Below are 11211 nucleotides of genomic sequence, written 5' to 3'. Positions count from 1 at the left end.
ATTGTGATTATAAGATGCTAAATCATAATAATCATCATGTCCCAGCATAAATCCATCTATCATCTTTGTTTTGAAGGTTTTGTCAGGTTAGTTATGTATTTGATATCAAATTAGATGTGTGTATGCAAATACAAAATACAAACAAATAAAATCATAACTATGTTTTTAATTACAGCTTTCTTGGTGTAATTTTCTAAAACGATAACATGACATCATTTTATAATATCATTGATTCCACTGATAATTGATGAAGAATACTATCTAAATTAAATTGCCCGGCCTACAGACAGACATTGTATGTTGCAGAATAGAAGTATTTTAAGATACCAATCTGCAATGCAAACATGTGCACAACATACTGACCTGACACACATGAAGTATTTTTCCACCACTGCATATTCCATTAGATATACAGTTTCCTTTGTGTTTCGTTTCTAACACACGGGCACCCAAAGGTTTTTAATGAAAAGATGAAATTTTAATGATCCCTGTTGGCAAACCAGGTCACGGCAGCAAATACAAAATACTGTGTACAAAAAAATACATTGATAAATATTATTATGTAAACATATAGTCTATATGTAACAGATGGCTCGGGAAGGTCGTGGAGAGAAGGACACTGAAGACATGATTATCCATATTAGATAACCCAGACCACCTTCTCCACCTCCTACTGGACAGTGGAGCACTTCTTGGGCATATTTATCCTGCTGTGCTGTCACAAGGACATGAGAAGATCATCTACCTATCTATCTATCTATTTTCCCACCTGTCTTTGACACAGTGACCTTTTACAGCGTGTATTTGTGCTCGTGTGTATGCATGCATGTGCGCGTGTGTATGCTGGTGTGTGTGCGTGTGCATGCGTGCGTGCGTGTGAGTGTGTGTGTGCATGTGTGTGTGTGTGTGTGTGTGTGTGTGTGTGTGTGTGTGTGTGTAAGAGCAGCAGAGGGAGGGAGCTGTGCGGACGCCATATATGGGCACACCACCGTCTCTGCGCTGCCATTGGCTGCGTCCCTTATGCAGCTGCTTGTCAACAAGATGGCCTTCCTCCTGCTGCCGTTCTGACACTGATTATTTTGGTATCACCCGAGAACATAACCGTAAAAAGCTCGCGTCCCCTTCTCAATAGATAGCGGCAGAGCGGCCGCCCAGAGTCCCAACAAGGCGCACAGTCCACCGGACTCCGTTCAGCCAACTGACAAGCCAGCGCACGAGCCTCGGCGGCCATCGCTGAAAGACCGTTGATGAAGGCTAATGTCGATCGTTGGCCAGCGAGCTGAGCTAGCTTAGCTTAGCTTAGCCTAGCTTAGCTTAGCTTAGCTACGTGGATAGTTAACTCGTGTCACCTGCGTCTTACCAGACGAACTGGTTTAGGGGGAAATACAACGAGGAAGCGCTTGTCATCTTGTCGATAGGGTTGTCTGCGTGGATCAACACCATTAAAGGTGAGTCACGGAAACTTAGCTAAACAGAGGAGTTTTCAATAAATATATATATTTAATATAACGTTATAACTATATATAACCTGTGTGTGTGTTGTTAGCTTGCTCGCAAATTGCTGTCATGTTATTATGCAGGTAGTTCAGTTGTGCTATCCGGTTTATGACTGGTCTATTCAACCCATTAATAACCCTTTAAAGTGTGGGTTACTTTTTAATGTTGTTACGCTGATAAACACGCAGTCGGTCCTTCTTGACTATTACGACGCTGGACAGCTCACTAGGACGTTAAGCTAACTGTTTGCTAGTTGGGTGACAAGCTAGTGGTTGATTTTAGAGATGTGCCATCACACTGTGCAATGTTTAAAAAGGAACACTCCGATGTTGCTGCTTTTGTTTTGTTTGTGTTTGTGACGCCACACTTGTTTGCTGCTGGAGATGTTGCTTTCATTTCAGTCAGTTGTAGGATTATACATTGCAGAGTAAAGGTCCAGTGACCTGCAGGCCTTCGTTTTCTACTAAGACATTTGAATTGTAATGAAGAAAAATATGTTTAAATGGCATTTACCATAATGTTGAGTGTTTTTGATCATGCATATGTGAGTAAACTCGTATTGTGCAGTCTTAGTTGCAAGGAGAGACAAATGGATAAGCTGAAGGTGACCGTGGAGAAAGTAAATCTGTCATTGGAGTGAAATTTTAATTGTTGTAGGGTGTGAACTCAACTCGTCCATTACTATCTGGTGTGATGTGAGACGATGCGTGACCTGCCCTCCTCCTCCTTTCAGGCGTCCCAAGTGTGATAATACCACCGGGTCGACATGGTGGCCTCTGTGAGTTGTAGACTCAGAGCCTTAACTCGTGAAGATGTTACAAGCACAAATGTGCAGCTGCTCACACAGACGGCGCTGCAGGTCAGCCAGCCACTCTTCCTAGGTGTCCCGCCTCGGTTGTAATGAAGTTCCTGAGCAGTCTGGGGCGATGCACTCGGCCCTATTGTTCCGTTGACAGTTTGCAGCAGAGCTGGCTGTGTTGCATTGTCTCCGCAGGCGCAACATGCAGAGAGGGAGCTTGAGCTAAGACGTTTTGGCATGCTTTCGTATCATCATTCGTCAGCTTTTTGGCCGCCCGGCTGTGAAAAAAGAAGAGCTGCGGGGTAGTATGAGGGGGGCCCGAGCTGGAGTGATGCTGTGTTTTTGTTTGTGCGTTTTGAGCTGATCGGTTAGAAGTAAATCAACACAAACTTTTCAAGCAATAAGCTTCTAAATTGATGTTCCTTTGACTAATCCGATTTGTTCAATTTTAAATTAGCTTTTAATGGGGATGTGGTACATTATATGTTTTGAACTGCAGGCACCTACCAACCAGTGAAACCATTATCCCGGTGAGAGCGTATGCCAGATTGCGTTTTTTTTTTTTTAGGGAAATGATCCAGCCCGACAGAAATCCAGTTTTACTGTAATGAGACAAACCTCTTTATCTTACAATGCAGGATAGTAGTTTGTGAACAGATCAGTACCTACATTTGTGTATATGTGTCCTGTGCTGCTATGCATTCTGACTGCAGCAGTAATCCACAATAATTTCACTCTGACAGAACAGTGAGTTTGCCATTTCTGTAGACATTATTTTTGCAATGTTTCTAAAGTCTTGATCAGAATCTTCCAGTCAGAGGAGGAACAATGTACTCTGCATTATTAATGTAATGTTTAGGGTTGCAGGTTAGAGGCCGGAGGTGCTCTGTCTGCTCTAGTACACTTAACACTGCTCTTCTTTCCTTTTTAAACTGATACATCCAGAGCATTATTGGACTTTAAGGTTAGGTTTATGGTTATAAAACCTTAGTTGCACCATCACTGTGTACTGTGGTTCAGTAGCTGGTGTGATCAAAGTTTACATGTCCTAACTGCTGCCTACATTCAGACCCACAACGCTCTGTATGTATGGAGTAAGTTAATTGTTAATACGTACAGAAAAAGCATCATTCTCAGCCTGGGTACCCGCCGATGCACTCCCTGCCACTGCAGTGTCGCTGGCTGCCACTGTGCTCGGACAGGATTTGAAGGATTAAGCTGATGCAGAAAGCTTAAAACCAAACCCAAGCCTTCATTTGCAGAAAATGTTTCAAATTAAAAAGGGATGGGGGGGAGAAAAGTTAAGATAGCTCAGTACCAACTTAAACGGACTGTTCATGGAGGGATGAACTGCGAACTGAATGCTAGATGACACCGCAGCTGTATCTGTTTGTGAGATGCATCATGTTTTCAGTTCTTTTACCATTACGGTCTCTCATTGACAGCAGCTGCCTCACCCAGGGCTAGGTAATAGTTGGCGTGGTGTCTATTGAGTGGAAGCATATTATTGAGGAGCAGCTTTTCCAAGACGATGATGCATCCCAGCACAGAGAAGCTCGGGGTGATGTCAGCGTTGCAGTAATTTGAAGACGTGGTCATCGGGTCCGTGCTCGCTCTTGTTTAGTATCAGTACAGCCGACGAAACGACAAAAGCGTTGTCATTGCGTTGAAACTGTGATTTGATCTTCTGAAAGGCAGTGACTTTGCTCGTCGACTCGATTTTGTGACAGAGGTTTTTAACGGGCTCTACGAAGCCCCGTTGTCCGACAACAGAGACGCAAAACGATGCGACGACTCCAGTTAAATCCTTTTCAGTTAACTCCAGCAGGAGTTGAGAGAATAGAGGTTTAACCTGCTGAGACTAACCGCAGTAACCTGGCTGGGAGGGTCCCACTCTGGCCAAATGTTGGCTGCACTGCAGAGTTTTGCTGTTTCTAACCTGCGGAGGAAGACATCCGTATGGATGAAGGTGTGTTGTCGAGTAAACATTGTTTTCCCGTGCATCTGGTCCAGTTAGGCGTGGTCACAGCGCCCCACTCCTAAACACCCTAAATTCACAGTAAAAATAAGAACTACTGATTCAGAGCTGTAGTTTGTCACAGTGCGCTTATGTTCTGTGTGTGACGTCGTACTGAAGCACTGCAGTGGGCAGACCGTCTCTCTTCTGGCCCCTCTTATAGTACCCTCCAATCTGTTATGAGTGATGGATTGCCTGATGCAGTGAGAGGGAGTGCTGGGTGGAGAGGAGAAGGAGAAAGTGGTTAAAGAGAGTCATAAGGGAACGCGGAGAGAAAGGGCAGTAAAAAAAAAAAAAAAAGGTTCACCAGCAACAGTGTAATCTGCCGGCTCTTAGCGGACTTTCTGCTGCCGTGTGATTACACAGCAAGCGTTTGAATTGGTTTGCCAAAAAAGTGTGGGTGGCGTTTGCTTTTTTTGCACCTCTCTGAGCCATCAGTCCGACTGCACGAAGCACCACCCATTCAGTGTGTGTGTGTAATGCACCGAAGCACAACAATTACCTTTTTTTATTTTACTTTTTAAAAAGCCTGTGGATTAAAGGAGTCAGGTGGCTGAAATGGAAAGCATGCTACTGTGTCGCGTCAAGAGAAAACAATATCTTAAACATATATATCAACCTTATTATTTGAGCTGAAATAAGCCCTTTAAATAAACTGGTTGCACAAAGTTAATTAAAAAGGTCTGACTATTTGATCGCCAAGTACTGCAAAACCAGCTTGTATTGACCACCAAAACAAACCGTTCCCTCCTCCTAACACCTGGGAATGTTTGTTTAAAGCCAGTAAAATGTTTGGCTTTTGCTATTTGGTTGCACACATGAAGCTGAGCCAGTGCTAATGGCTGCTTACCTGCCAGTAATGCAGACGAACTGGCGGCCGTGCCTCAAGATGTAGCAGACGATCGGAAAAATAAACACTGCGTAACGGGACAAGTTACTCGAAAATGGATGCTTACCATTTTCCCGAGCGCCGACTGCATGTCTGCACCTGTAGAGGTGCAGAGAGACACAGCAGTTGATGGGACTGAATTGTTGTCATTTGGAGTAATGAAAGTAATTATTGTAATGACACTGGATATGTTTCGCCTGGACGTGGTGCTCCTCGACAAAAGATACCAACTTGCTTATTGTGTCTTGTGGTGGTGTCTGCATATTAACGCAGTGAGTGACAGGACAATATATTAATTATCGCCTCATTCATGCCGTCAGACATTTTCTTAATAAAGTAAATGATGTTTTTTTTGGCTTTGGTCCACACTATTAGAGCTACGGCACAAAGTTAATGTGCAACGATCTGTTACAACTTATCTTAACTGGTAAATTGCACAATTAAAAAGTTGTTGATTGAAAAAAAAAAAAGAGACATCCTGTCCAGGTTAAACCTATGAGGTTTTTTAAACATGTGTAAATTGTGACCTTTTTAAAGGAAGCCGCTCAGGACTGACCGACGAGATGTATCGTGAGTTCAAGCTGTTCTGGGAAGCAGAGGATGCCTTTAGATGAGCAGCGAGCCAACTTGTTCCTCTCCTTAAGTACGGCGGCACGTTCCTGGCAGCCCCTACGGCTGGCAACGCTGCGCCGGAGCACGCTGGTTGGACTAAAGGCTGCCCTCCACCCCCCCACCAAGCCTGTAGCATAGGCTCTTTGGCAGGGAGAAAGGGGTGAGGACGGCTACAGCAGTTCCACTACTACCCACCCCCTCCTGCTGTTTGCTAAAAATAGATCCAGCATATGCCTGCCTGCTCCTCCCTGTGTTGCCTCCTATTAAAGCAAGTCCTCTTTGAAGCACTGAGATGCAAGAGACGAGAGGGAGAGAGCGAGAGAAAGGAGAGCGGGGAGTCCATTTGGAGCTTTTGTGTTCCATCTTTCATCCCTTTCATCTGCAGGCCGCGGACACCAAAAACCTGAAATGGAATCCCTTTAATTTGATTTAGAGGCTCGGAAGCGAGGAGACGATCTGAGCGCACGGTCGCAAATGTAATCGCTAATTGAGTTTGGGCAAAGTAGGAGGCAGGCAGGCCCGTTGTGATAAGTTCAGTTCGTAGTATGATGGTGATGGTAGTGGTGTTTTCTCCAGTGTCCAACACCAAACACCGCGTTTTGAATCGTACCTCAAGGCCACGACTCGATTTAAAGCCTCAATTTCCAAATCGATTATCTGAACTGATCGCGGCGCCGACGAGCGTCATTGCCCCAGAAATGCAAAACTCTGTTTTCACTGGGTCGTTTCTCTCTCGCTTTCCCCCTTTCATTCCTCTCTCCCCGCCTGCACCCAACTCCCCCACCCCCACCCTATCCTCTCATCTCTCCCTTTTCCTATTGACGCAGGTTTTGAATGCCCAGTGTCGCCGGTGGCCTTGGTGACAGACGGTGCCCATCAGGTTGGCACCGGCACAGGGAGCCCAGAATGAGAGCTCTGGCTCTGGGCGTTTGCTGGCCAGCATAGATGCCGATATGCCCCGGCGGTCCGCATCCTGATGGATCGAGACACCTTCTCCCACATCCGCCTGTGGTGCCCGCGCCCCTTTGGCACCTACTCCCAGAACAAAGCCAGGAGCCCGGGCTCGGGGGGCAGCGGCGCCGGAGGCGGCGGTGGCGGCGGGTCGGGGTCCCCCTCCCTCTGCAAGGCCGAGCCCTCCGCGGGCGCCAGGAGGCCCGCGGATGGAAGTGAAGATGGAGGGATGATGGTGGGCGGGCGGGAGGCGAGCGGAGAAGAGGAGGACGCGGGCTCGGAGAACACTCCGCCCGGACCGGAGCTCGACCCCGGCTCGCAGAGCCAGGCTACTCCGGCTTCTTCGGCGCCGCCCTCGTCCGGGTCCCAGATGGAAGACGGCCGTGTGCTGTTGGACACCTGGTACGTCATTAAGCCCGGCAACACCAAGGAGAAGATAGCCTTCTTCGTTGCACACCAGTTCAGCGGAGCGGGCCAGCCCAGACCCAGCGCTATGAAGGTAAAGCGCTAAAACTACAATATTATTCTTTAAGAGAGCTTTTAGGTCTATTTGACAACTAAATATAAATTATTTTCCCTCAAAAGGTCAAAGGTAACTGGGCGACCGACTGCAGCAAAGCCAAAAGACGGAGACGATGCTCGTCCTACGACCCTCCGACTCGCTCCCAGGTCTCGGAGCCGAGCCTCGGCCACGACTCCTCGCTGTCACCTCCCGACTCGGACGAGCCGCCTCCAGGAGGGGTGAACGAGACGGACCTGCTGTCGGTGGCGGAGATGGTCGCCCTGGTGGAGCAGCGGACCGCCATGGCCCTCCAGGGAATCGTGGCGGTTCACGGGAGTCAGCACCATCTCGAGGCCCAGAGCACCCCTCACGGTCAGGGCCTCACCCCGCACCAGCACCAGCACACGCTCCTCCGGGGCTCGGTGTCGGACCCCACCCCCATCGTGTTCGTGTCGGACAGTTCGAATGGCCAGCCCGCCAAAGAGGCCCAGTCTCCTATCCAGACGGACCAGGAGCTGGAGGAGCAGCAGGAGTCGCTGAGGGTCGCCCAGGCCATCGCGCACTTTGAGTCCCAGAACCAGGAGAGTCGGTTCCACCTTGGCTCCGGTCCCGGGACGGACTCCCCTAATAGAGACAGAGAAAAGGAGCGTAGGAGGGGAGGAGAGACCGGCGTCGCGACCCCTCCTCCGCCCCCGAGCCACAGCCATGGCGAGGTCAGAATAGCTTTCCGAGTGTCGAATCTGGACCCGCGGTCTCCGCTGGAGCCGGCTGGCAGGTCCCGCTGTATGTTCATGAGCTGTGGCGGCGGGGGCAGCCAGGCGGCGGCCAGGGCCAAAGAGAAAATCACCTGCGACCTCTACCAGCTCGTCAGCCCCTCGTCGAGAGACCCCGGTAGTCTGCTGCTCGCCGCCACCAATGCCGCCCCCAAACCAGACGGAGACCTCCATCACCCGGACAGGCAGGCCTGCGGCAGCCCGGACCCGACCCAGGAGGAGAAGAAAGCTGTGGGGCGGGAGCGCGTAACGGGCTTCCACGTGGAGGTGGTGGTGACGGGCGCCGTGGATCAATGCGTGTTTTACGGCAAGGACAGTACAGAGAATGTGCAGGAGGAGACGGTGTGCTTCGCTATGTCCAGTGGGGGGGGAGGAGGAAGTGGAGGAGGAGGAGGAGGCGGCGGCTCTGGCGACCCTTCATCTGATGATCCCCCTCCCGGACAACTCTTCTTCCTCCAGCCCCCGCGGGGCCCAGAGGAGGACGTGAAAGGGACGGGCATCGGCAGCGGGTCGGGCATTTGCTCTTTGGACTGTGCCAACAACAACAACAACGGCGGCCCCGGGGTGTCGGCGGTGCCGGGGGATCGGGCGACCCGGCCTGACTCCCCCGGCGCCGGCGAGGACTGCTCGGACCCGTCGCTGTGTCGCCTCTACCGCCACGTGTCCCACGACTTCCTGGAGATTCGCTTCCAGATCCAGCGGCTCCTAGAGCCGCGCCAGTACATGCTGCTGCTGCCCGACCACATCATGGTCAACATCTTCGGCTACCTGCCCACGCGCTCGCTGGCGGCCCTCAAGTGCACCTGCCACGACTTCAAGGCGCTGATCGAGGCGTACGGCGTGCGGCCGGTGGACTCGCGCTGGAACCAAGACCCCCTCTACCGGGACGACCCCTGCAAGCAGTGCAAGCGGCAGTACGAGCGCGGGGACGTTTCCCTGTGCCGTTGGCACCCCAAACCTTACCACCACGACCTGCCTTACGGACGTTCCTACTGGATGTGCTGCCGGCGGACGGACAAGGACACGCCGGGCTGCCGCGTCGGCCTCCACGACAACAACTGGGTCCAGCAGCCGGCCGACGGCTCTCAACCCATTCGCGCCAAGAGGGAGGACAGGAGGGAGGAGGCCAGGTAGAGAAGGGAGGGAGAGGTGAGGGGAGGAGGAGTGCACCTCGCGCATACCGACTCATCTCCTCCCGCCGCTCCCTTCCCATCTCTGTTCAGGACAAATAGGAGAGGGTTACCAGGAGGAACGAGCGCTCCAGGATTGTTTGTTTTGTCTTTGCTCCAGCACTCCTCTCTCTCTCATATTTTTTTTTGGGGTTTCCCCTCATGTGAAGGGAAGTTGAGAGGTAAAGAAGGAAGAGAGGTGTGTCACTCTCCTTGCCTTTTTTTGCTTTCTTCCTTTTCCAAGCCCTCCAGAAAGCCTCTTCTCCTCCCTCACTGTGCTCCAGAGTGGCACCTTTTTAAACGTTTGCATACCAGGGTTGGGGTCCTCTCCTCCTGCTGCTGTCAGTCAGCCCTCTTTCTGCCTCTTTACTCATCCGGGTTTTCTGTCTAACTCCATACAAGGTCGGTTTTAGGCCCAGTCACGTGAAAACTTTGCAGTGTTTTTTTTTGTTTTTTTTTGGATTGATTGAGATTAGCATTCATAAAAGATGACGCATAGAAATGTATTGCCCTTCGAGCCTGCTTAACCGTTCCCGATACTCGTCGTGCGTTCTGTGTTTTGTACTGCACAAAACTCCCACGTGTCGCTGTACAGACGGTGCTTCAGAAGGAACGAGCTGTACCCCCAACAGACGCTAAAAGTTTTTTTTTTCCAGTGGTGGAATGTCCCGCGCCGCTAATAGAAATGTGATTGTATAAAGCAAAACTTGACTTTCCGTTGTACAAGATGCCATTTGTACCTGTCCGGCGCCAACGCGTTTTTCTTTTTCTCTGAATGTGCTGTAACGTTTTGATTTTAGTCCCCTGATGATGCTGCTGAAATCATTGCCTGTGTCTCGCCGACGTCAGTTCTGAAATGGCCGTCGCATTGGTTGATGACAGGCGCGCACTCTCTCGTCACACTAGCCAGTCCCGCTGGCCACTGAGACCTGCTCTATGTCGCCGTTTCAGAGTGGACCCTAACCTTGCTGACCAGCCATAAAAAAAAAAAAAGAAATAAAACAAAAAAAATGGAGCCACTGAGTACTTTCTGGTTTACAGAGAATTCTGGGAGATGGACTTTATTGATTTAAGACCAGTGGGATGAATGAATGGGATTAAAAAAGAGAAACTTGATGTCACTTTGGAAAGGCCTGATGTCACTTTGTATGGTTTGATTGACTTTTGCTTGTTTGCCATTTTTGTTTTTGTTTTATTGGTGTGTGTGTGTGTGTGTGTGTGTGTGTGTGTGTGTGTGTGTGTGTGTGTGTGTGTGTGTGTGTGTGTGTGTGTGTGTGTGTGTGTGTGTGTGTGTGTGTCAGAGAATGTTTGCTATTGTATTTGCTTTTATTCTTGAGGACTGTGTTCTCCCTGTATCAGTCTGTCATCCTACTCAACCTGCAAAGATGTATTTTATTTTTAAATACTCCATCTTTGTTTTCAACCCCCTCCTCCCCCCGTCCCCCTATGGTTCAGCAGAGGGCAGGTGTTTTGCCAAAGCCGTCATTCATGCTTCGAAGCGGGTGAAACCGACATACCACGTAAAACTCTCTACACCAGCTTCCAGCCTTAAAAGCCCCCTACCTCTGCCCCCCCACCCTGCAGGAGATTGAAGCATCAGATACCTCACACGTGATCAAGAGTTGTGGGAGTTGCACGGGACCCTGTAGGTGGCTAGATTTCAGATCCGACTCTACTGGATCCACCCATGACTCTGTGTGGGAGTGTTACATGGACAGTGCCTGGTGACGGCTCTGACTCTTTATTCTGGGAACAAGCTCCCCTCCTCTTCCTCCCCCCGGCCCCTTCGCTCCCTTGCTGTTAAACTCCTCCCCTCTGCAAGCTGACAGACTGGACATTAAAGAAATGTGATGAATGATGCTGAAACTCTGCATGGAGGTGGGAGGATAGTTTGGGGTATTCATGGGAGAACTCTGTAGGTTCCAGACATGTACAATGCTAATGGGAAAATATCTGCTTAAATAAAAACAGAAGTGATGATTAAAACTGGAAATCTGAATCG

The 11211-nt window shown here is 49.7% G+C and overlaps 1 protein-coding gene across 1 annotated transcript; it reads left to right on the top strand.

Moving 5' to 3' along the window:
- Positions 1–1040: 1040 nt before the first annotated feature.
- fbxo46 (F-box protein 46) lies at positions 1041–11202 on the top strand. The gene is made up of 3 exons (XM_068585379.1): positions 1041–1448; positions 6642–7264; positions 7351–11202. The coding sequence occupies exons 2-3, from the start codon at positions 6791–6793 to the stop codon at positions 9172–9174; spliced, it is 2298 nt and encodes a 765-aa protein (XP_068441480.1). The 5' UTR covers positions 1041–1448; positions 6642–6790; the 3' UTR covers positions 9175–11202.
- The last annotated feature ends 9 nt before the right edge of the window (positions 11203–11211 follow it).

This window comes from Clinocottus analis, unplaced genomic scaffold (genome assembly GCF_023055335.1).
Source record: "Clinocottus analis isolate CAN_PGR_092001 unplaced genomic scaffold, fCliAna1.0.p SCAF_2, whole genome shotgun sequence".
NCBI classification, from domain to species: domain Eukaryota; kingdom Metazoa; phylum Chordata; class Actinopteri; order Perciformes; family Cottidae; genus Clinocottus; species Clinocottus analis.
The sequence above is the reverse complement of the archived record's forward strand: the minus strand, read 5'-3'. Positions and strand labels throughout refer to the sequence as shown.

Bases quoted from the DNA above. Each gene is read 5' to 3' on its own strand.
- fbxo46 (XM_068585379.1), top strand. From the start codon at position 6,791: ATGGATCGAGACACCTTCTCCCACATCCGCCTGTGGTGCCCGCGCCCC. The intron at 7,265-7,350 runs GTAAAGCGCTAA...TTCCCTCAAAAG, and splicing joins CCAGACCCAGCGCTATGAAG to GTCAAAGGTAACTGGGCGAC.